The 25,307-nt window shown below is 43.2% G+C and overlaps 2 protein-coding genes across 10 annotated transcripts in view; both read left to right on the top strand.

The window, feature by feature from the left end:
• The window catches only part of GRAMD1C (GRAM domain containing 1C), a 100,495-nt gene extending 91,709 nt beyond the window's left edge, over positions 1-8,786 (top strand). For 2 of the 3 annotated variants that reach the window (XM_032299020.1, XM_032299021.1), the window contains 3 exons: positions 1,986-2,096; positions 2,333-2,438; positions 6,968-8,784. In XM_032299020.1, the coding sequence (XP_032154911.1) occupies positions 1,986-2,096; positions 2,333-2,438; positions 6,968-7,048 (298 nt within the window). In that variant the 3' untranslated portion in view covers positions 7,049-8,784. Of the gene's footprint in view, positions 1-1,985; positions 2,097-2,332; positions 2,439-6,967 lie in introns of all 3 variants that reach the window. The other variant, XM_032299019.1, reaches the window with a different exon arrangement.
• A 775-nt stretch (positions 8,787-9,561) lies between these two features.
• Positions 9,562-24,488, top strand: ZDHHC23 (zinc finger DHHC-type palmitoyltransferase 23). 7 transcript variants are annotated; one of them, XM_032299024.1, is made up of 5 exons: positions 9,562-9,771; positions 10,375-10,569; positions 15,629-16,339; positions 17,930-18,097; positions 19,923-24,488. In XM_032299024.1, exons 2-5 carry the CDS (start codon positions 10,409-10,411, stop codon positions 20,188-20,190), a joined length of 1,308 nt encoding a protein of 435 aa, XP_032154915.1. In that variant the 5' UTR covers positions 9,562-9,771; positions 10,375-10,408; the 3' UTR covers positions 20,191-24,488. The 7 variants fall into 7 exon arrangements, 6 of the variants coding, with proteins under 6 accessions (XP_032154915.1, XP_032154917.1, XP_032154914.1 ...); XM_032299026.1 differs by having other exon boundaries at positions 10,307-10,569; positions 17,939-18,097; XM_032299023.1 differs by having other exon boundaries at positions 10,307-10,569.
• The last annotated feature ends 819 nt before the right edge of the window (positions 24,489-25,307 follow it).

Below are 25,307 nucleotides of genomic sequence, written 5' to 3'. Positions count from 1 at the left end.
TTTCATGGATTGGATTTTCTTGCTACTATCTTCTTCTTAAAAAAAAAATCTTGATGGGTAAAAGTGAACAAAGGCAAATTAATTTTTTTTGATTGAATTATTTTTATTTACAGAAAACAGTATACAGTTAACCTAGTTTCGTGGCAAGTTCTTTAGCCTTTGCCTTTTCAAGTTTGGCGATGCGAGCCACAGACTTGGGACCCAGGACATTGCCTCCCCAGTGACGGCGGATCTCATCATATCTGTCATTGTAGTTGGTGCAGATAGCTTCCACCAGCTTAGCCAAAGCACCTTTGTCTTCCGAGTTAGCCTGTGTGAAGGCCACAGTGGTTCAGGTCTTCCTGTGAACTAGACGTCCCAGTCTTGCTTTCCCCTTGATAATGCAGTAAGGGACTCCCATTTTATGACACGTGGCAGGCAAGAAGACAACCTGCTCAATGGGATCCACGTCATGGGCAGTCACGACCAGCTGAGCTTTCTTGTTCTCCACCAAGGTGGTGATGGTGTTGACTCCTGCTCGAAGGACAGGTGGTCTGCTAGTCGGGATGTCCCCTTTGCTAGCCACTTTCTTCTCAGCCCTGGCCAACAGCCTCTGCTTCTTCTCTTGCTTTGTCTCTGGTCTATACTTGTGGGCCAGCTTAAGCAGTTGAGTAGCTGTTTGGCGGTCCAGGGCCTGGGCGAACTGGTTAATTGCAGGAGGCACTTTCAGCCACTTATAGAGGATGGCTCTCTGCCGCTGCAACCTGATACAGCGGGGCCATTTCGCAAAGCGGGTGAGGTCTCTTTTGGGCTGGATGTCCTGTCCAATGCCAGAATTTTTAGGAATTTTCTCACATAGTGGATTCACCACTTTCTTGGCCTCCTGCTTCTTCACGACAGCAGGGGCCGGAGCCACCTTCTTCCCCTTGGCCTTTCCTTTCAGCATCTTGGGCGGCGGGAAGAGAGAGTACAAATTAATATTTTAATAGAAAAAGTAGAGAGATACGATGCCACCTATATATTTGCATGTATATTTATAAGGTATGTAACCATTCACTCGAAAGGCTGCTGTGAAGGCTGGGTGCCGTGGCTCACACTTATAATCCCAGCACTTTGAGAGGCTGAGGCAGGTGGATTACGAGGTCAGGAGTTCAAGACCAGCTTGGCCAAGATGGTGAAATCCCGTCTCTACTAAAAATACAAAAATTAGTTGAGTGTGGTGGTGGGTGTCTGTAATCCCAGCTATTCGGGAGGCTGAGGCAGAGAATTGCTTGAACCTGGGAGGTGGAGGTTGCAGTGAGCCAAGATTGTGCCACTGCGCTACAGCCTGGGTGACAGAGTGAGACTGTGTCTCAAAAAAAAAAAAAAAAAAAAAAAAAAAAGGCTACTGTGAAAACCATTACATTAAGTTCATTTAGCATGTAACATTTTATATATGACACCATTAATGTATATTTGGGACTGGATACTTCCTTTGTCCAAGGTGAACTAGAATAATTTTTGCTGAATGGCAATTTTATTTTTTTGCTGGCTTCCACTGGGAATAAGAGGTCTCATGCTGTACCTGAGATCAGCTACATATTGATCTTCATTTCCTTTTTTGAAAGGCAGCATTATGGGCATATAATTGCCTAAGCCAAAGGCACCCAAAATAGATCCTAAAAGCTGATCTGGTAGATTTCTAAGCTGGTGGTCTCACATCAACACTGATTAGGATTCCTAGCAGAGGGTGGAGATGTCGAAAACAACCCAAACCTGTGAGTTAGGATTATTCGAGGACTTGTATTGTCACTCTAATTTCCTTCCATCATTTCCCTCAATCTCCACTTAATACTTGAGTAATTATTTCATATAATAAAATAGGGATAATTGATTTAAATAATAACAACAATTGGAAAACTGTCTAGACAATATGCATTTTTAAAGCTTTTGCATGTATATTCTGCATTAGCAATGCTTAGGTCTGGAAAAGTGTGGATTAACCAGTTATAATTTGCTCTGCCTAGTGTGTTGTTACTAGTTTTGTTGAATGTGACACTGTTTCTGAAGCTGTCAAAGATAGAACATGCTGCTCAATCCTTTTACCGTCTCCACCTCCAAGAAGAGAAATCTTTAAAGTAAGTATTTTTCCCCTGACCTGTATTCACCACATTATTTCAATATTTCTTTAGATGCAGAAAATTTAATTTCAGTTTCAGAGCTTATGGTCTGCTAACTGTCCTGTAGCCATAAACAGCCTGTTTTTTGTTTGTTTAATTTTGTGTTTTGTTTGCAAGTTTATGGGGCTCCGATGATTTCTGGAAACGGAAAAAAGACCAGAAGCTCGATTTTGAAGATGATATTTTTCTTTCAGGTTAGCCTCTGAAATGGTGTCAAGAGCAGAAAATACTCAAACGAATAAAGATCAGGCCCATCGTTTAAAGGGAGTGCTCCGAGACTCCATAGTGATGCTTGAACAGGTAGGTAACTCTATGCTTAGTACCTTCGACCCAGTATGAATCAGTTGCTCTTCTGCTTATGAGAGAATGTTTACCCTACTATCATTGAAGAAATCCCCCGGCTAGAGGCAGCTACCCCTGCCAGTCCCTATTGAGCAAGGGTATTATGTTTATTATGTAGTCACTTTTATTTATTTAGTTAGAAAATAGGAGTCTATAATATACACTGTATATCCTCTTTTTTCAATTAGTAATATATTCTGAAGATGTTTCCGTATCAGCATGTATACATCTACTTCATTTTTATTGATCCTTCTGAAGAAAATTCAATGCCTAATATTAAGCTGTTTTTATAGGAATGGTAGCTATTATATACACTGACCATTATTTTACTTTTATCTGTTAACCATGTATCTTGGAGATACTTCCATCTCAATATATAAATCACTCCCCCTTAATAGCTGCATAAGAGTCAACTGTATGAAATGTGCCATAATTATCTTACTAGTAGTTTTACCACTATTGCCAATTATTTTTATTAGTATTTACAGGCATTTAATCCCCCAATTTTCTGCTTACAAATCTCCTCTCAGAATCTTTATTCACATAGGCACTCCATTGATGAGCCCTTCTGATGGCTCCAGTCAGGTCCACTGGCCCTCTATGCCTGGTACACAGCTATCATCCTGGGTTCCTATCGTCTGTGTCTTCTGTTTCCTATATCCTGTGTTATCCTTTCTTAGTGTACTTCCTCCTTTTAATGGAGCACATCCAACAGTAGCTTCCTGAGAAAGAGAATTTGGAGGTAAATATTTTAAGGGTTCACCTAACTGAAAATTTCTCATTCTACCTTTTCTCTTGCTTGCAAATGGTTTGGCTAGAACTTTGAAGGCATTGCTTCGTTGTCTTTTGGTTCCAGTGTTGCTATTGAGAATTCTGAGGCTTTTTATCACTCTTGATTCTTTAATCTGGAAACATAGGCCTACAGTTCTGGAAATTTTCTTGAGTCATATAGTTGATGATTTCCTCCCCTCATTTTCTCTTTCCTGACCTTCTACAACTCCTGTTATTGAGATGTCAGCCTTCCATTGGATGGATTGTGTAATATTCTCACCTTTTTTTTTTCATCTCTTAGTCTTTTTGTTCTACTTCTGGGATATTTTATCAACTTTATCTTCACATTATTCTATTGAGTTTTTCAGTTTTTGCTAATAAATTTTCAATTTCAAAGAGATTATTTTTCTGAATGATTTCTTTTCTTTGTCGTGTTGCAATCTCTCTCTTTTTTTTTTTTTTTTTTTGGGTGGCCGGGGGATCTCACTCTGTCACCCAGTCTGGAGTATAGTGGCGCAATCTCAGCTCGCTGCAACTTCTACCTCCCAGGTTCAAGCGATTCTCCTGTCTCAGCCTCCTGAGTAGCTAGGATTTCATATGTGTGCTACTGTGCCTGGCTAATTTTTGTACTTTTAGTAGAGATGGGGTTTCACCATGTTGGCCAGGCTGGTCTCCAACTCCCGACCTTAGGTGATCTGCCCACTGCAGCCTCCCAAAATGTTAAGATCACAGGCAGGAGCCACTGCACCCGGCCATCTTTTTTAGTTTCATTTTATTGAGACTCACTCAGTCTTACTCTGTTGCCCAGCTGGAGTACAGTGGCATGAACATGGCTCACTGCAGCCTTAACCTTCTGGGCTCAAGCAAACCTCCCACCTCACCCTTCCTTAGCTGGGACTACAGGCGTGAGCCACCATGCCCAGCTAATTTTTGCAGTTTTTGTAGAGACAAGGTTTTGCCATGTTGCCCAAGCTGGTCTCAAACTCCTGGGCTCAACAGCTGTCTGCCTTGGCCTCCCAAAGTGTTGGGATTGCAGGCCTGAACCACTGCTCCCAGCTATAATTATTGTTTTTTTAATGGCTACAATATCTTTATCTCTCTGAAGATATTATTGATAGTTACATTTTTTTTAGTCTTCTTCTGGCATACTCATTTTCCATCAAGATCCCCTTCCCCACCCCAATTTTAATTTCTATCTTTAAGGTTAGAGAATTTCTTTAGTGTTTGGTAGCCCTTGGTTATCTTCTTGTGTGGATCCCAAGCTCTTAACATATGGATTGGGCTGGTGTACCCCAAACTTCTCTGTAGATCTGGCTGGGCTCTTGGCTGAGAAATCCTGATTATCAAGATGTTCTGGTCAGTTTCTACAGAGAAGACTCCTCTAGTCTCCCACCTGGTGGATTTAAGGCTGACTGCAGCATTTTAGGAGCTGAGCAGAAGAGGGATAGGGGAAGGAAAGGCAGAAAGGATGGTGTCAGGATTCAGTATATACATTTTCATGTATTACCCTTGTTTCTGGTATGTACTGCTATCCTTAACAATGCCTTGACAGCCAGAGACCCTCTGTTTTATCCTGTACAGAAAATAAAATTCCAGACTTCTGCCTAGGTAGTTGGAAAGGTCAGATGCCAAGAGTTTCATAGGATCCTTCTTTTGGCCCTTCCTGTTTCTTCTCACTTCCAGAGATTCCTGGTTATCAACACCTGAGCCTTTTGAGGATTCTTTGGGGTTAATTTGGTTGGTTCTCAGCATTTCCTACCGTTACTTTAGAATTCAGCTTTTCCACGCCTGCTAAGTCATCCGTCTGCTTTCCGGTTTCCAAAGTTGCACTGCTGTTGCCTCCTTTTCCGTTCTCCTTGCCCGTATAGCTTTATGCCTTTTAAAAAATACCTTTATTATTGGGGTTAAAGGAGCAAAGTTGGATGTGCATATTTATTCCACTCTTAACTATTCAGCTCACTCCTGCCTGGTGTTCTTCCTCCATGGTTTCCTCAACTAATATTGCTTGAACTAAAGTCCCCAGTGACATCTGGCTTATAAAAAGAATGTACCTTTTTTCAGTCTTCATCCTACAGTGTCAGCATTGACAGAGCTAAACATTTCTTTCTTGAAATGTATCTAATTATGCTTTCTTTAAAGCCATTAAAAGAATCTTATTATGATACAATTCACATACAATAAAATTTTTTCTTCACAAGGTTGGGCAACCATCATCACTATCTAATGCCAGAGCATTTTCATAAACTCACAAGAAAACCTGTACACATTAGCAGTTACTTCCCAGCTCTCACTCCCCTTGACCCCTGGCACTCACTGATCTACTTTCCATTACCATGAGTGTGCCTATTCTGGGCATGTCATCTAAATGGAATAATACAATATGTGGTCTTTAGAGATTGGCTTCTTTCACTTAGAAAAATGTAAAACTAAATTTTGCTAGTTAAAAACATCTCCTTTGCTGGGCATGGTGGCTCACACTTGTAATCCTAGCACTTTGGGAGGCCAAGGTGGGTGGATGGTCTGAGCTCAGGAGTTCAAGACCAGCCTGGGCAGCATGGTGTAACCCTGTCTCTACTAAAATACAAAAAATTAGCTGGGTGTGGTGGCGTGCACATGTAGTCCCAGCTACTTGTGAGGCTGAGGCAGGAGAATTGCTTAAACCCAGGAGGTGGAAGTTGCAGTGAGCCAAGATCGTGCCACTGCACTCCAGCCTAGGCAACAGAGGGAGACTGTCTCAAAGATAAATAAATAAATAAAAATAAAAACATTTTCTCTGCCTGACATCTTCCTGGCCCAAATGCTCCAGGGCCTGTGTTAGATTCACTTCCTTTCTCTATTATTCTCCATTTGGGTGATCTTATTCACGCCCCTAACTTTAAATAACCACACGTTCCAATGACTCCTGTCTTAGTCTTATGCTGCTATAACAAAATCCCAGAGACTGGGTAATTTATAAAGAGCAGAAACTTATTGCTCACAGTTCTGGAAGCTGAGGAGTCCAAGATTAAGGTGCTGGCAGGTTTGGTGTCCACATATATGGCACCGTCTACATGTCCACACATGGCAGAAGGGACCGAAGGACAAAAACGGGGCCTAGTTAGTTCCCTGAAGCTCTTTTATACGCGCACGAATCCACTCATAAGAGTCCTCATGACCTAATCACCTCCCAGAGATTGTCTTAGAGAAATGAGATGTCCAAGTGTGTTGTTAACAACAAAAGTTACAAAATTTCAGTGTCAAAGTGTTAAGTTGTAAGGAAAATGCTTTGAGAGTTTAGGGGCAGAATGATTGGGGAAAACTACAGGAAGAGTGTATATGAGTAAGCTTTAGATAGGTGAAGAACTTGAGGATAAGGGCATGCAAAAGCACTGAAGCAAAACTTGAGTTGTTTAGGGGATAGTGAGACCACTGCAACTTCAGAACCATTCAGGAAAACAAGTCTGTCACTTTGCTTAATTCGATTAATGGACCTCTTGGGAGGTAGATTATGCAGTAGTAGGAAGAAGTACAGTCTCCAGCAAATGGGCAGAACTCTGTAGCAATCATACTGATAGATATCCTAAAGAATCAGGTATTTCTTAATTAACGTTTTATTTGGGCATCAGAATAAACAAAACTATATGAAGTGTCACTGTAAATTCTGGGCACAAAAATTAGAAATTTTCTAATCTGATTAGAAAAATTAAACAATCTGATTTTGAAAATTTTGTTTGCAGCTGAAGAGCTCACTCATTATGCTTCAGAAAACATTTGATCTACTAAATAAGAATAAGACTGGCATGGCTGTTGAAAGCTAGTGATCTGAAGGACTAAAACCACAGAGATACTTGGAACTGAAAGAAAATACCTGGAAGAAAACCCGAAGATGAAAGATTTTGTCATAGAATATTTCTATGTTATTTCATTATTGAGATTTCTAATACGAACATTTCTTTCAGTAATATTTGTTTGATAATTAGTCTCTGCTGGCTTAAGAATCCATCCTTTCACTTTTTATAGTTTTAAGCTGTGAATTTCTCCAGTGAACCGTGATATATATTGTAGAACTGAATTTTTCTGATACAAAAAGAAAATGGCACACACTGAACTGAGTGGTATGGTCTCATTTCTACAGTGAGGTTTGAAGTTTGATGCTTTGTTAGCACAGAATCAGTTTATGTCCAATAGGCTGCTTTCATAACTGAGGTAGTCCAAGAGGATAAAGAAGAAAATATAAGAAGAAACCTTTAAGTCGTTACTGATTTTAAAGGATCTATTTTCAGGCATATATCATAACATTTCCAGGTTTGTGTATTGTAAATATTATAATGTCTTCATTTTTTCAGCATGCAAATTTAATAGTCAAACTTTTTGAATCTGCATATTGATGATGATTATCTGAAAGGGTCTTCTGCCATGTTGTATCTTTTTGTATCTTTATGAAAGAAATTTTTTTTTTTTCTTAAGGTAGCTATTAGAGGTGGGATTATCTTGCCTCCTTATGTAGGATACCAACAGTCAAAAGGAAGAACCATCCTCTGAGTTTTCAAAACCAGAAGATTATGTTAACACCTGGGCATTTAGTGACACATCAAATGCATACTTGAACTAAGACTGGCTTAAGCTTAGCAGTCTTTCATGGTCAAAGTGACCCATCTGGGTGAAGAGAGTTTGTGTATTTTCAGTAACCATGTATGGCTTCATTCTTTATGTATGTGTGTTACTTATTTTGGTTGGTAAATTATAAGCCAGACACAAACTTTAGCTCTTTAATAAAAAGTTCTGGGGCATGTATTTCCCAATACAAGTGTACTGACTCTGAAGTTGTAACTCAGATACAAGCTTTGCTTTTTTCATAATAAGTTTTTATGCATTATTGAAAATTTTGTCTTAATACAATGGGCTCATTAAAATAAGAACTTTGTAAACTGACTTGAAATCAGGTGTTTTTTCAAGAGTTAGGGAAAGTCGAAGTGTTTTACTGTTTTGTCTCGAGCCCTTTCTCTGGGGAAAAAGCTATACATATAAAAATGTATATACATTCTTACTGTTACATAAGTGTATAATGTATGTATATTATTACTGTTTGAACAACTAGTGCCTTTAATTAAATGTTTCATTTTTCTCCAGACTCACCAAAGCCACATGGCATTGTTAAAGTCATTTTTGAGATTTCTGTAGAGAATGCAAAGTATTCACTGACTCCATTAGAGGTAAAAAGGGTTTCTCTGGGTGAATTCCAACTAAGCTTACCTGGGGTTATCAGTGAACCTACCTGGGTTTGTTTTGTTCTGGTAAGGATTTATGTAGTGTCTGCCTGTGAGCAAGAATGAGTGGATCATAAACTTGAAGCTTTCTCTGTTAAAGTCACAAAAATGATCGACAATGTTTTTGTGATGTTTCTTTAAAAGTTGTACTTTATAACATACCTCAAGGAAGATTACCAAAGTAAGCTGCTTTATAAATTAAGGCTAAATTCGTATGGATGCAGAATCCAATTAATAAATTTTGAGCCTGTTATGTAAATTGCATATTAATAAAATACAAAATTTCTGAGTTGTAGTTTTTCTACTTAAAACCAGAAAGTCTGCCGTAGTGAAACGTGTACATGGGCCTACACTCGTTAAATTTTGTGCATTAATAAAACCCAAAGAGAACTCTCATCTCAGGACAGTTTCATCTCAAATACGCAGACGACTGGAACAAAAGTACTAGCGAGGCCTACTGGTCTAGTGTAAAGGCTGCTAGCCAGAAATCATGAAAATGAACAGGTTGGTAAATGAACAGAACCGGCGGCAGTGATGGGCCTTTAAGAGAAGGTCAGCGAAATTGGGGGAGGTTCTTGGAGAACATTTTGCGGTGGTGAGCTTTCCCACCGCCTGTTGCCGGCGTCTGAATGAAGGCTGGCCGCCACACGGTCTCACGTAGTTCGGAAATCCTCCGGCTTTCCCGGTTTCCCGTATTTCCGTCTCCGCACCTCGCCCGCACCCCGGGGCTCCGGAGCCGGTCCTCAACGACGCGCCACCAGCAGGCACCGGCGGGGCCGGGCTGCCGCCTCTGGGGCGGGGCGGGGCGGGGCTGGCCGGAGGTGCGGGACCCGCCTCCTGCCCCTGCCTCCAGGACGCGCTCGCGGGAGCCGATTCTCCCCTTCCCAGCGCCAGGGCCGCGGGCCAGGAGGAGGAGCCTCGCCCACGGGCTCCGTGGAGGGGCGGGCGGCGCACGTGCGGGCAGGCGGGGAACCCCGGCGCCGGGGGCGGGGCACCCGGAAGCGCGCGCGGACTTGGCCGCAAGAAGCCGGCGGGCGGAGGGGCGGCTGGGGCGGCGCGGGCGGGCGCGCCGCCGGGGCCGCGGCGGACTGTGGTCACAGGTGGGCGGCTGTAGTGAGGGCGCGGCCGAGCGGAGCCCGGGTCCCCGAGACTCCTGCCGTCACGCCCGGGGCTCCGCGTAGCGGAGATTGGGAGACGCGTCCGTGCCTCCGGAGAAGCCGACCCATCTCCCCTCCGCCTCTTTGGTTGCAGTTGCACCTCCGGCCAGAGGGCAGGTAACTTCCCTTCCAAGGTCATTCTCCCGGCGGGGTGGCGCGCCAGGCCCGCCTACGTCCTCCGGATTGGCGGGGGCGGGAGAGGCGCACCCCGCAAGGGGTCGGACCAGCGGGGCTGGACGGCGACCCCTGAGCCCTGCCCAGGAGCCCGGTGGCGTTCCCGTAGCCGGGTCGCCCGCCCCAGCCGCCGAGTGCGTCCGCAGGTGCCAGCGGGTATATGCTTCGCCTCTCTTTGCTTCCCCGAGGCTGAGTTTCCACCAGCGCCCAGGCTTGGAGCGGAGACCGCTCGGCCCTACCAGTCTGCACCCGCAGGTGGACGCAACCGCCCGCGCCCCGGCTGTCCCGGACGCGTGGTCGGCTGTCGCCATAGGAACGGCTGGTGCCCAGACGGCGCCTGCCCTGGCTGGGAAGGGGTGGTGAAGGCAGCTCGGAGCTCCAAGAACCCTGGAGCCCCCTGTGTGGCCAAGCGGAGCCACAAAAACCTGATGAAAACGGGACCCCCTCCCCCTCTTTCTTCTCATTTTTGATTGCTCAGGCGTTGGAGGTTAAGCGTGGACCTGTTTACAAGATGTAAGTTGTTTCTTCCCACCTTTACCTTCTGAGGGCTTCTTACGCCCCATGGTGACAGGTGCAAATCATGACACACAAGGGCAGTATGAAGCCTGTAAAGAAAAAGAAAGCCGAAGAACCTGAATTGGAGCCCCTGTGCTGCTGCGAGTACATAGACCGGAATGGGGAAAAGAACCACGTGGCTGCTTGTTTGTGTGATTGTCAAGATCTGGATGAAGGGTGTGATCGGTAAGAACAGAGCATTTCTTGATGCTGGCCCCGTCGCCCTTCTGACAACTGCCATGTGTACTTTCAGCCTGGCCACCCAGAATGCTAGAATTTGCTCTTGATTCTATTTCCAAGCATCTAAAATGAGAGTTGGCTTCTATGTCAAGTGTGAGGATTTTATAAAGATGGATTACGCAGTAGTGCACAGCTGTCTGTCTGCTCTGTTTTATAGAATATTATTTTTCGTTTAAAGAGAGATGAGGGAGAGAACAGGCAGTTTAAAGGGATAGTAGGCAAGTTAATGTAAAATAAAATGCAAGCCAGCAGAATCTGTAAGTTTAAAATGAACACTTTAGTTCCAAAAAGTTCCCACCTTCTCAGAGGTCTCAGCATTTAGAGACTGACTCCTTGGGACTGACCTACAGAGGGCCTTGTGGATTGAAAGATCATTTTCCTGCTGTTAGTACTGGTCTTGCCCTTGTTTCTGAGGAGGAACTCCAGCCAGAAGGCATGTACCTCCCCTGGATTCACAGTTTTCTGTGTGACCAGTAACACTGTCTTGATTGATCATACTGTATTTGGCTTTTATTTTCCAAGTGATGGAAATTACTATCCAAAAAGATAATTTTTAACCTCACTGAAAAAATCTTGTGCTGGACAGTGAATAACCTGGTTTGTATCCATTTTCTGAATGATTTTATATTTACAAATTATTGTCACATGGAAGACATAAAATAGGAAGAATAGGGATGTTGGAAACTTGCTTTTTAATAATTCTGGTTAAAAAAGTCATTGCAACTGCCAATTTGTTGACTTAGAGCTTGGCATATTCATATAGCCATGAAAAGCATTCCCTGGGGTCTGCAGTCTAATACCAGCCTTGACTTGTAAAAACCCGGTAACGCCTTTGTAATTCTTACTTGACAGTGTCTACTGTGTAGTCTTTTTTTTTTAACAGATGTCTTTGAATATAGGTTCTTTAGATTTAGTCTAAAATGTGTACTGAGAAAATAGAGCACTCTGCACTAATGAATGGAGAAATGATGCTGTTTCCATAACCACCGTCACTCAGGACCACAGCTCTTCCATTAACCTGGCTGGCTCTTCCTCCCTTTCAGCCCTTGAGACCTGGGCTGTTCCCTGAGGCATCTCCTCTGTTCTCTCTATACCCCTGTCCTCTGTGTTTCCATTGTCCCTGCCGCTATCTGTGATTCCCAACTAGATCAGAATGGGTATCTCCCACTCACCTCCAAGTTCTAGTCTTACCTTTAAATGTTGTATAAAATCAAAGTTACCTTTCCTTAAACTCTACCTTTTCTTACTAGTCTCTCTTAATTTTTTCAGGCTGCTCCGATAAAATACCTTAGACTGGGTAATTTATAAAAATATACATCTGTTGCTCATAGTTCTAGAGGCTCAGAAATCCAAGATCAAGGAACTGGCAGATTCAGTGTCTGGTGAGGGCCCCATTTCGTCATAGATGACACCTTCTTGGTGTGTCCTGACATGGCAGAAGGAGTGAATAAGCTCATAGGGCTCTTTTATAAGGGCGCTAGTCCCATTCATGAGGGCTGTGCCTTCATGACCTAATCACCTCCTTAAGGTCTCCCCTCTGAATACTATTGCATTGGTAATGAAGTTTCAACATATGAATTTTGGAGAGACACAAATACTTCCTGGCTCCCTAAAGTTTATGTCCTTCTCACATGCAAAATACGTTCATTTCATCCCAATAGCCCCAAACTTTTAGCTCATCCCAGTGTCAATTCAATAGTCGAAGTCCAGAGTCTGGTCTGATTATCATCATCCAAATCAAATATGGATGAGATTCAAGATACAATTCAGCCTGAGACAAGTTCTCCTCCAACTATGAGCCTGTGAAATCAAACAAGTTAGGTGCTTCCACAATGCAATGGTGGGACATGCATAGAATAGACATTCCCATTCCAAAAGGAGCAACAGTGCAACAGTAAGGAAGAAAGGAGTATTAGTGACCAGTCCTAACCCAGTGGGGCAAACAGTGTTAAGCCTTAATAAGGCTTGAGAATAATCTTGGACTTGATGTCCTGCCTTCTGGACATACCGGGTTGGAGGTTGGGCCCCCATGGCCCTGGGTATCCCTGCCACCACAGCTTTGTTGGACATAGCCCACACTGCAGCTCTCATGGGTTGGAGTCAGTCAGGTACCTACAACTGTCCCAGGCTGGAGTTGTATGCTAGTGGTTCTACCAGTTTGGGCTTTTTGGGGGTGACCCTGTCCCCACAGTTCCAAGCAGGCATTACCTCGGTGGGCTGTCTCTGTAGTGGCCCCACCACACTCACAGCTCCACTGGGCAGTGCCCTAGTGGGGGCTCTCTGGTGGCCCCACCCCTGGGACAGCACTCTGCATTGACTCTGAGGCTCTGCAGGGCATCCTTTGAAATCTAGGTGGAGGCAGGCAGGCCTCTACAGCTCCTGCACTCTGGATGGTGGCATCATTGGCACCCTGTGGATGCCACCAAAGTTTACCACCTGTGCCCTTCAGAGGGGTGGCCTCTGTGGCTCATGGCATACCTATGCCCAGTGGAGCCACACCTGGAGCTGCTGTAGAGCATGCACCAGAGTGTAGGGAACAGAGACTTCAGATGGCACTCAGCAGTACGTCCTGAGGCCCCATGGGTGCCCTGGGCCCGCCTATGAAATTGCCCTCAAAGCCCTGGCGCTTCAGACTTGTGATGGGAACAGCAGCCCCAAGGATCTCTGAATGTTTTCAGGGTCCTTTTTCCATTGTCTTGATGACTGGCACAGGGCTAATCCCTACTGATCTCATCCACATCCTTGCTGTTTTCTCCCAAACATGCTTTCTCATGTGTTTACAATATAGACAGGCTGAGGATTTTCCAAATCTTTGTTTTACTTCTGTTTTGATTGTGAATTTTGTCTTTAAATTATTTCTCTCTTCTTTCATTTTACCATAAGCATTTACGAGAAGCCATGCAGCACCCTGAACACTTTGCTTAGAGATTTCTGTTGCCAGATATTCAGTTTTATCACTCTTGAGTTCTACTTTCTACAAAACAGTAGGACACAAACACAATTCCACCGAGTTCTTTGCCTCTTTATAAGTGGCAAGGATCACCTTTCTTCTGGTTTCCAGTAACATGTTTGTCACTTCCATCTGAGATCTTGTGAAAATGGCTTTTACTGTCCATATTTCTCCCAGCCTTCTGTTCGTTACCTCTTAGGGAAGCTCTAAGATTGAGGCTTTCTCTGCAGCTCTCCTCTTCTGAGCCCTCGCCAGAATCACCCTTGATAGTATGTTCATATGGTATAGGTTTTTTTCCCAGCATGTGCTTCCCCACTCTTCAGACCTCTACCTGTTACCCAGTTCCACAGCTGTGTCCACATTTTTAGATGTCTGTTGTAGCAACATCCCACTTCTCAGTACTAATTTCTGTCCTAGTCTGTTTAGGCTGCTGTAACAAAAATAACTTAGGCTGGGTCATTTGTAAACAACAAATATTTATTGCTCACGGTTCTGGAGACTGTGAAGTCCAAGATCAAGGCAGCAGCAGATTCACTGTCTGGTGAGGTCTTGCGCTCAGCTTCATAGTTGACACGTTGCTGCGTCCTCACATGGTAGAAGGGACAAACAGGCTCCCTTGGGTTTCTTTTGGTTTTCAGATGGAGTCTTGCTCTGTCGCCCAGGCTGGAGTGCAGTGGTGCAATCTCGGCTCACTGCAACCTCTGCCTCCTGGATTCAAACAGTTCTTCTGCCTCAGCCTCTCGAGTGGCTGGGACTATAGGCGCACACCACCACGCCTGGCTACTGGCTAATTTTTGTATTTTTTTTTTTTTTTTTTTTTGAGACGGAGTTTCACTCATGTTACCCAGGCTGGAGTGCAATGGCGCGATCTCGGCTCACCGCAACCTCCGTCTCCTGGGTTCAGGCAATTCTCCTGCCTCAACCTCCTGAGTAGCTGGGATTACAGGCACACGCCACCATGCCCAACTAATTTTTTGTATTTTTAGTAGAGATGGGGTTTCACCATGTTGACCAGGATGGTCTCGATCTCCTGACCTCGTGATCCACCCTCCTCGGCCTCCCAAAGTGCTGGGATTACAGGCTTGAGCCACCGCGCCCGGCCAATTTTTGTATTTTTAATAGAGATGGGGTTTCACCATATTGGCCAGGCTGGTCTCCAGCTCATGACCTCGTGATCTGCCCGCCTCGGCCTCCCAAAGTACGGGTCTCTTTTTTAGAGGCATTAATTCCATTCATGAGGGCTCTGCTCTCCTGACTTAATACCCTCCTAAAGGCCTGTCTCTTAATACCCTTGCATTGGGGATTAGGTCTCAGCATATGCTATGTTCTATATAAACATATAAAACATAGCATAGCCTAAGTGTGCAAAACAGTCAACAAATGTCATTCTCTTCGCCAAGTTCAGTCATTTGACTCACTCTAGTTTGATCTCCATTCTTCTCTCTGTAGCCCCATCCTTGCTGGACTGGTCTACTCCCTGGGCTCATGCCAGGTGTGTGCTGCACACGTTTCTTTCCACTGGAAGGCCTTCCTGCCTCTCTCTCCATTCATACAAATGCTAGCTGGACATCAAGGTTGAGCACAGATCCCACCTTTTCCGCAAAGACCCCTCTGATGACTCCACCCAGAAGTATTGACTCGCTGAGCACTGCTTATAATGTTTGATCACAAGAGTTCATTGATTATTGCTGTTTTGTCACTTACCTAATAGTTGTTGAATGCCCATGTTGTCCTTACAACTAGATTGTGATTTTTGTTGAGATTCTTGTGACCGTACAGGTAGGTCATAAGATGTAAACATGACTTGCGTTATGTATCTATACCTGTGTGTTTGTTTAGGGGAGAAATAATCTTGACCATTAAGTTTTTAAACATCTTGTTCCCATTTTAAAAAAAGACGTGAATCTGAAAAGCTTAGTTGAGTAGTAAGGAGGTAAAATGCTTGGTCTTTGGTTGCTTTTATCGTTTATCCTGCTGTTTGGCATTCAGTGTTCTGTAGCTTTTAATTCAGCAAACCCACATAAAGTCCCTCCTCTTTGTGCTTTTTCTGAATAGATGGATTACATGTAAATCTTTACAGCCAGAGACTTGTGAAAGAATCATGGATACAATTTCTGATCGCCTCCGAATTCCTTGGCTTAGGGGAGCCAAAAAAGTGAACATCAGCATCATCCCTCCACTTGTCCTGCTGCCTGTCTTCCTGCATGTGGCTTCCTGGCATTTCCTCCTGGGGGTGGTGGTTCTGACCTCCCTTCCTGTGCTGGCACTGTGGTACTACTACCTCACTCACAGACGGAAAGAACAGACCCTGTTTTTCCTGAGCCTTGGACTGTTCTCACTGGGCTACATGTACTATGTGTTCCTGCAGGAAGTGGTCCCCAAAGGACGTGTGGGGCCCGTTCAGCTGGCTGTTCTTACCTGCGGGTTATTTCTGATACTCTTAGCCTTGCACAGAGCCAAGAAGAATCCAGGCTACCTCAGCATTCCAGCAAGCAGTGACAGATCTCTAAGCAGCAGCCAGCTGGAGTGCCTGAACAGAAAAGGGCAGGAGAAGACCAAAGGGTTCCCTGGGGCAGACACATCAGGCAGTCTCAACAATCGCACAGTGAAGGATGACCCCAAGGGTTTTTCCAGGCTGCCGGCTGGAAGCCCCACCAAATTGAAGGAGGACTGGTGTGCTAAGTGCCAGCTGGTGCGACCAGCCCGGGCGTGGCACTGCCGGATATGTGGCATCTGTGTGAGGAGAATGGATCATCATTGTGTCTGGTATGTTGGAAACATTTGGAGGCTTGGGAAGTGTAAATTCATGTAAAACTCTCTAGTTACATTTGATCTTCCCTTGTGCGATCCCAAAATTTCTCTCCTTCCCAGCTTTACACCTTGTAGATATTTGTGGGCTGTTGTGATGTTCCCACTTAGTCATCAGGTTTTCGAATTTCACAAATTTAGTTCCTACAGTCATTTCCTGAAGAATAACAGAAAACTTGGGTTTTTTTTTTTTCTTCAACTTTCTTTTGCACAACTCCTCATTTATTTTCTCCTTTCTGATAGAGAAATATCTACAGTTGAATGATTTTTTTCTTAAAAATTGATCAGAAGCATTATAAGCATATTTCCCTGTGCTATTTGCTTCTGAACATAAAGCTCAAGAAAGTGTACCCCCATTTTTAGGTGACTCTTTTGCTCCCTGGCCATACATACTTAACCGTTTTTGATGCTACCGATGATTTCTACTTAACATTATTGAATTGAGGCCCTACCAGAAAAACTCTGTTATTGGTTGTTTGTGAAGAAATGGGCTTTTGTACCTCCCAGTTGACCAGTAACAAATGAAGGTACGTAAGGCCCCATGCGATATGAAGTGCAATGTTTAAAGATACTGTTGCAGCTTCATTAAATACATCTAAACTAAAGGGACTACAATGAATTCAGGTATGAATACCGTAAGTAGCATGTTTGCAGGTTTATTGCTCTTCAGGCAGTTGTGCCCAATGAATTATGCTTTTCGTGTCTAGGATTCTGGTCCTGTAGTGTACCTCCTCCTCAGATGGGCATGCAGGAGAGGGTCAGAAGCATCGGAGTGGACCTCAAGTGCAGGGACAGCTCTTTCCTGGGTCTTTGTCTTTAGAAGTAAACAGGTGTTTTCATTTTTAGATATTCTACTTCTGTGTCTTCCTGACTTATTTTCATGTGTGTGTGTGTATGTATGTATATGTGTGTTGGCCCATTTACAAATGCTGGCTTGCAGAGGGCTCACCTAACAGCAGATCTGTGCCCACCAGAGCACCCTGGTGTGCAGGCGCTAGAAGGGACTCCCTGTACATCGTGGCCTGCAAATGGTCATGACACAGAACTATTTTTACCTGCCGAAGAGCCTGCATGTTATCAAGTTGTTTTTTCCCCCCCACTATGTTGCTAATCTCTTTGGATGTTTATATTACTCTTTGTATATTTAACATTATTTTCCCATAATCTGTAATACTTCCAATTTAGCATTTTTAAATTTTCATAATTCTATTGCTCTCCCTTCCTTAACATGGTGAGGACAATGTTAGGTCTCCATAGCTGGGCAATAGACTTTATTTACTGGTATTTAAGAAGATTTGTTAGCCAGATTCTGCTTTTTACTTAGTCTTGTCCTGAAACCGACACTGTGATTCCGCTTTGCAAAGAGAAGAGAATATAAATAGTCCCTCGGTGTGCATGGTTCTGATTCCCTAAAATGGAAAAAGTAAGAGAACTTCTTAATACTTGGAATTTATGCTTGCCGTATTTTAAAAGCTTTCTTGTTTATTATGTTATCTAGAGAACTCTTAAAAATGTGTTTGCTTTTTTATTTCTCTATGCTGTTTTGAGGATAAATAGCTGCGTTGGAGAATCAAATCATCAAGCGTTTATACTTGCCCTTTTGATCTTCTTGCTCACCTCGGTGTATGGGATCACACTGACCTTGGACACCATTTGTAGAGATAGAAGTGTCTTCACAGCTCTCTTCTATTGTCCTGGAGTTTATGCAAACTACAGGTGAGCCGTAGATACCACAGTATAAATGTCCCCCTGCATGTTGCCATTGACAGGAAATGCTGGGTGTCCTGTTGCATAGGCCAGGCTGTGGGAATGCTGGGTATCCTTGAAATTGCCAACAAAATTGTGCATTGGTGATGTATGTTTTTCTAGGGTGCTGTTAAAAGGATTGTTGGCCTTCAAAAAGTGAAGAACTAGTGCTGTACAAACAGGACCCAGGCCTACTCAGGGGCTTCCAGGGTCTAATGACCACTCACCGGTTCAAAGTAGCAATGGTGAAACTAAAACAAACAAAAACTAGCTGCCCCAGGGCACATATGTGCCTATTTTGTCATAATGATTAGGAACTTTCTCACTTTACCACCGCTTTCTGATGCTTTTTAGCCCAGTCTTAATTTTTTGCTCCCGACCCTTTTGAGATCACCTTTCTTTTCTTTCTAACCTCTCTTGGTTTTTCCTGTTCTACTTTCTTTCTGTTTTTCATCACAACTCATGATTACTGTGATATGTAGGTCAAAATTTCCTTAGGCCTCTTTATAGATTGTGAAGATTTCCAGGCCATGGCAAAAGCTGGGATTCTTCAGCTTCAGCCTCGGCACCCCACCCTTCCCTGAATGCCAGGGCCTCCTTCTGCCCATGCTGTGTATTCCCTTCCCTTCATCATTGTCTCTGACACACGGGCTCTGTGGTGTCTATGGTTGAGTCCTTTTCTTCTTTCTCACTCTTCATTTTCAGAACAATTCTTGCTTTCTCTACAAAGTATCCCTGTCCGGCATTGGTTTTTATTAATCTGTGGACACATCTCCCCATTGTCATCCTAGAACCAGACACCTGTGGGCATTATTAGAATAGATTGGTCCTCCTCAGAGTAAGTTTGCTTCGTCAGTGTGTGGAGAGTATCTCCAGTGTGTGAAATTCTCCGCTAACGCTGCAGGTGAGGCCTGTCCTGAAGGACAGCATGTGTGTTTGCACTTGGTGGGGACGTGAGTGAACCGAGGAACGCAGTCCTGCCATTGCTTCTTACCCTGCTCTGTGCAGGTGATTCGCAGCACCTCATCTTTTTGGTGAGATCCTTGGATTTAATAATCTCTGAGGTCCCTTCAGCTTTACAAATGAAGATTCTGAATGAACTTATTTCCGACTAACTCTTCATTCATGAGTGTTTGAAAATGATCAAATGGCAGGGGCTGACCGGCAACCTGTCTCATTGGTGAGCCTGAGAGGAGCTTCCCTGCGCTTTGCGTTGTGTGTGATTGTGTTGGGCTTTAGGAGGGTGAATTTGGAGTGTTATAGTATTCCTACGTCCAAGTAAGCACAGGGCTGCTGGTGCTGGGAATCATCATTGTCTTTGCATTCCTCAGCACTGGACTGGAAAGAATGGAGGTGAGTAACTTCAGCACTGTTCCTAGGCATCCACCTGTAGCTTCCTAGAGGACATTTATAGCAATCCATGGCCGCCTTTGTTTTCTGATGAGTGAAATATAATTTACAGATTATTTTTTCATTTAACAAACAGGTGTTGAAGACTATTATGTCAGGCACTGTGCTGGTTGTGTGGCGGATACGAAATGCAAAAAACAGTCCCTGCTATTCTAGTGTAATATACTAGAAAACAGGCACCAGTAGTTATAGAATAAAATAGAACATGCACATTCTCCCACCTAAGCAGGTGTTGGCATTCTGCGTATCTTCCAGTTCCAAGGATTGGGGAAGATGCCAGAGTCTTTAGTAATAAATTTAAAAAAATGTGTAAAATGTGAGAATGATGACAGCCTTCTGAATGTGACAAAAGCGGCAGCCCTGACGGCCTTTTCCCCTCTCCCAGCTCGGCGCTGTCCTTCACCTGCGTGTGGTACTCTGTGATCATCACAGCAGGCATGGCCTACATCTTCCTGATCCAGCTGATTAACATCAGCTACAACGTGACTGAGCGGGAAGTCCAGCAGGCCCTCCGACAGAAGACTGGGCGCCGGCTTCTGTGCGGGCTCATCGTGGACACAGGCCAGTACAACAGGGGCTTCTTGCGGAACTGGCACCAGTTCTCCATGCTGGGCACACGTGCATTCCACCACCCTGCCGAGGACATTGTCTGAAGTGCCTTTTGAGTGGCTCCCTGAGGGATGATGGCTCCCCCCTCCATCTCCCCTCCATTTTACACTTCAGTGTCCATTTTTATCCCCGGTTTCTTAAAGGCATTATAGGGCCATGCTCAGGTTTAGAGACTGGAGTGGGAAGAAGTTAATTTTTCTGACGCCACAACTTAGGAGACTTTTATACTGAAGCAGTAAAAGTAGAGCCATTCCTTTCCAGTCACCTTATTAATTGACTCAATTGCCTGAACTTGAGAAGGATGTGGATTGCTAATGCACAAATTGATAGAAGCAATTCCCATGATTAGTATGGGGGAAAGAGTTTTGGATTAGCAAAGTTTCTAGTCCCTCTTTCGATTCTTAATAGCCATGTGACCCCTAGTTGAGTCACTTTTCCAAGTCTCAGGGTCATCCGTAAAGTGGGGTACTGATGCCTGCTGTGGCTACCTCACAGAGCCGTCATGAGGGTCACATGAGGGATGATGGATGTGGAAAGCAATGAAAAACAACTCGAGCACCATGGAAGTAATGAAGTATTAGGAAAATATTATGACTGAAGAAAAATGTGGGTTAGAATCTTGAAGACAATGCTATTAGCCTTGGGGTTTCAAGCCTATGCCGTGTTGTACAGTTGTAAGAATTTCTCCTTCTTAAGTATTAGACATGAACTACTCAGAGTAGAAGATGACCAGATGGATTGATGCTAAGTTGTCTGATCTTGAAAGGACAGTTGACGACAGTTACAGTTATTGCTAGTGTAATGTTCAGTGGCCATGAGCTTAGGTGATGAAGTTGTTCTATTTATTTTTTATATATTCTGCTTGGGTTTCTTATAAATAACTCCAGTAGGCATTCATGTGTTTTTCCTCTTTCCGTGTTTCACCGGGTAAGGTGCTAGCACACTTGTGACTGTGACTGGAAGAGGAGAACAGACACTCCTGTGGGGACGCTTTACTCTCTTTTCTGGTAGGAAGGCTGAGTAACATCAAGGGCTCGATTATTTTCTTCGTGTATTTCAAATGCTGTCAGTTACAGCATTAAATTGTGAAAATCAGCCTTCTGGCATTCATATTATTCTGGTATGAACTTTGAGAAGTTGAGTGACATCTTCGCACTTAACTTGCACATTAATTCTCAATTACCCCTACCTAAATAACAGTATCTCACTAGGAGAGAAGAAACAGGGTATATATGGTTTCCACTGTTAATGGATTACTGTTCTTCCCTGGCTCTTCCCACAATAATAAGTTGTTTCTTTAATCATATCTTAAAACTGAAAATGTATAAAAGATTAAATATTTATGTACAATGGGTTGTTCTGCTATAGAATTAAGATGAGGGAATTTCAGATGAGGAAAATACCCTTTTGAAATGTTGGTTTTGTACATGAACTGTTTCGCAATCCCAAAGATAATTCATGACTCCTTAAATTTGCCTTCGCTTATAGCTTAATATAGGGAAAATATTGCCAGCGTTTTCAGTCATTCTGTGCATGCTGCTTTAAGCAAGAGATTTATATTTGTTGAGAGGAAATATTGCTACTTCCTGCAATTCCGCCCTGTGCAGCTAGCACCATCCCTACTGTTGCCATTAATCGGAGCTGTCCTTAAGATGGTTACCATATTTTTATTGAGGCTGTCGTCATTTTCCCCAGAGATGGTTTGTTTAACGAATGATAGGCTCTGTGCCTGGGTGTGTTAGCAGACTCTAGTTTGTACAGTGATGCCTTCTCCCTGGCCCAGAGCTGAGTATTCACTTACAATTAAAGTTGGATTTGATATAACAAATTTCTTACTGTACAGGTTTTAGATAAGAGGGATAGTGATAATGTCAAGGATAGCATATGTGGAAAGAAATTGGTAGTCGTGCTTTTGAATGTCAGCTGTAGAGCCACCTCTAATTATCTAGCCATCGATAATACAAATTCATAGAAACATTAGTATAGTCAGTAATTTTAGCTTCTTGCCAAATTTTTCACAATCTAAATGTGATGTGATGAAGATGAGTAGTACGAAGAAACCGAAGTCATCTGGGAGAATTAGGAATGATGACCATTTTGTAAACAACTTGCCTCTAATAGGGTTACTTGGATGAGGCAACTCTGCTTCCCTCCATGGATAGGAGGGACTCTCTGTATATTATTCAGGTTTATTGGCATGAAGACACTTGTTGTAAGTTCCTTGAGAATCCATGATGGGCAGTTTACAGAAGGCTTAAACCTGTCAAAAGATCAGTGGTTTTGTGTGGGAAAAGATTTCCCAGGTGTCTGTACCAAAAGGAGCAGCAAACAAGGGGCTGATCCACGAGCAGTGTTCTGTAGGCTCTGTGACATCCTTGGTTTGTAGGACTTTGGAGCCTTTTATATCTGGAACTATTTGAGGGGTTTCATTATAGGCCTTGGTTCTCTCCAGAGGCCAGATGAGTTTGTTGTGGAGTCTTTGAAAGCACAAGGCCTCTCTGAATGAATCAGTCCCAGGGAAGCATTTGGTGGTGGTGGCAGTGGAGGACTGCCTTGTGAACCTATATATCAGCAGTCTCTTGGGCAGAGGAGCAACCCCCTCGAACATGATTTCAAACAAGCAGGTCCTCTTCTCTCATCTCGCGTCCTCAGTCTCTGTTAATGAACATACTGGATGTGGAGTTTAATAAATTACCTACTACAATCTGGCCACTTCGATTATTATCACACCACTGTGGACTGTTCCCGAGGGGAGAAGAATAGACCGATTTGAAAGATTCAAGGGAGACAGAGGATCAGGATTGCATGAAAGAGGAAAATCATTCAGTATTTAAAATGTTTCTTATGATACCCACAGAGTACTTTTATGGTTCTAGCTGAGCTTTCCTGAAATGAACTAACCATTAACAACGCCCCTTTGGTAGGTTACTCTGATGCTGCTAAAGTAAAAAACCTTAAGTGTGTTTTTGGGACAGCGTGCCGCTTATTTCACCTCAGCCAAATATGTGTTTGTGTTTAGGATATTGTAAATCTTTGCCATCTAAGTAGTGTTTTTCTTGGTGAATGAAGTAATTGTTGTCTTCAGGTGTACCATCTGCCTAGCAGAAAAATTGCTACAAACTTTCTCTTATGCAGTAGTCCTTGGTACTTCTAATATTTTTAGCAAGAGAAAATTTTCTATACTAGAATCTTCCACTGCCAGAAAACACAGTGCCAGTAAGGTTCTGCATACTACTGACCATCTGCTTAACAGACATGTATTTCCTTTGAGTAGGACATTAGCTTTTTATTATAAAGCTCAACTAATATAAGCAAAAATGTAATATCTAGAAGCACAGTTTTAGCCAGGATGTTTAAAAATTAAAGTTTTGTGAGATGTAAGGGTCTTTTTAACATAGGTAAGTTTATATGACCTAACTTCATTTTAGCCATGTTCTGGTACCTTGCATTTTGAAAAGTAGAGTTTTCTCAAGCAAGGAATGGATAGTAAGAGACTTTTCCTGAGGCATCTGTTTGGAATCTGGTTTTCTCAGCAACAGCTTGAGATACGCGCCCTTTTGTATGAAACACTGCAAAGGTGATGCAGGGGAGCGGGAAAGCCATGCTAAACTCACCGCTGAGTGCAATTCATTATGTTCCTGTGGATGTTTGCTGTGACTAATATACATTTCTTGCACAATTAGCTAAACTTAATTATGTTGCTGATAGACAAGCATCCACGCTTCAGCTGGCATCCTAAGTGTTTCACTGTAGGATCAGCAGCAGGCTGAATGGTTAGTGGAGACAAATGTCTTAGAGGCTGTGGTGATGTCTGGGTTGGGCTTGTGACTTATTAGTGCCCTAGCCTTCCTGATGGCACTTTTCACTTCTAGAATTTATGCTTTAAAAGCAGAGCTAGTCTATTCTAATTATTGATGCAACAAAAATTCTGTATTTCTTCAGATGGAGCCACTGACAAGTTGCCACATTATAGAGCCTGCAAGCCCAACTCGTGATCCTAATGGTCTGAGTTGTTAGGGATTTTTAGCTTTTCATTTTATTGCGTATCTGGGTTGGATGCTAGACTAAAAGGAAACCCAGGAATATTTACCTGATGTTACATTTAATGTTTAATGTAACTGGCCTAGCAACATATTAAGGGGGATTTCTGAAGCCAACTCCAGAGGCTGTGGGCTGAACATTTTGCACTGTTTTTATACTTGTATTCATATCTTCTTGTCACCTCAGACTCAGACACAAGGCCTTTTACATGGAAACTTTACAAATTACTGCCATTTATGTAAAATAATGTCCTGTGACCAAGTTGTTTAAATGGAAAATAAAGTGCATTATTTAAGGAAAATAGCTGGTGTTTCTTGGAGCATCTGCTGAAGTCTTTTGATTTATGAAAACCCTGCATTATACCTGCCTCTTTGGCTCCCTCGATGTCCCTATCCCATGGGCCTGTCCCTAGCTCTAAGCTGTCATGTTCCTGGTGGCGATTTCTCCGGTTTTGTAGGTCAGGGATATTGCTTGTTTGGGTATTATGTTAGCAGTAACATTTCAAAGCATACCTTCGTGATAGTCCAGCAAGAAACAGTATCAAAACTATTTCCATTGTATCTCTTTAGAAGGCTCTGTATTAGGGAAAAAGTCTAGCTCGTCTGATTGGAATATGGGCTGCTAAAGACTCAATTTCCAGTTGATGTTTGAGGTGAGGCAAAAATAAAATAGAGCTAAGATAGAAAACTTAAGCTTTCTGGGATTTATTTAGGCTTCTTGGCATGTTTACTTAAAGAAGTCACCTTTCTTTATGTATAGGCTTGGCATTTAAAGAAAACTGGTAGCTGGGTGGCTCATGCCTGTAATCTCAGCACTTTGGAAGGCTGGGAGGATCATTTGAGTCCATGAGTTCAAGACCAGCCTGGGTTACATGGCGAAATTCCATTTCTAAAAAAAAAAAATACAAAAAGTTAGCTGGACATGTAATCCCTGCTATCTGAGAGGCTGAGGTTGGAGGATTGCCGAAGCCTGGGAGGTCCAGGCTTCAGTGAGCCATTATCAGGCCACTGTACTTCCAGCCTGAAGTACAGTGACAGAGTGAGACCCTGTCTCAAACAAAATGAAACAAAAACGAAAAACATATATAAGACAAAAAAAATTATGAAACTGGTATTTTGTT

The sequence above is a fragment of the Sapajus apella genome, unplaced genomic scaffold (assembly GCF_009761245.1).
Source record: "Sapajus apella isolate SASKATOON/1434 unplaced genomic scaffold, GSC_monkey_1.0 scaffold40, whole genome shotgun sequence".
In the NCBI taxonomy this organism is placed as follows: Eukaryota; Metazoa; Chordata; class Mammalia; order Primates; family Cebidae; genus Sapajus; species Sapajus apella.
The sequence above is the reverse complement of the archived record's forward strand: the minus strand, read 5'-3'. Positions and strand labels throughout refer to the sequence as shown.

Bases quoted from the DNA above. Each gene is read 5' to 3' on its own strand.
- ZDHHC23 (XM_032299024.1), top strand. From the start codon at position 10,409: ATGACACACAAGGGCAGTATGAAGCCTGTAAAGAAAAAGAAAGCCGAA. The intron at 10,570-15,628 runs GTAAGAACAGAG...TTTTCTGAATAG, and splicing joins CTGGATGAAGGGTGTGATCG to ATGGATTACATGTAAATCTT. The intron at 18,098-19,922 runs GTGAGCCGTAGA...CCCCTCTCCCAG, and splicing joins GGAGTTTATGCAAACTACAG to CTCGGCGCTGTCCTTCACCT.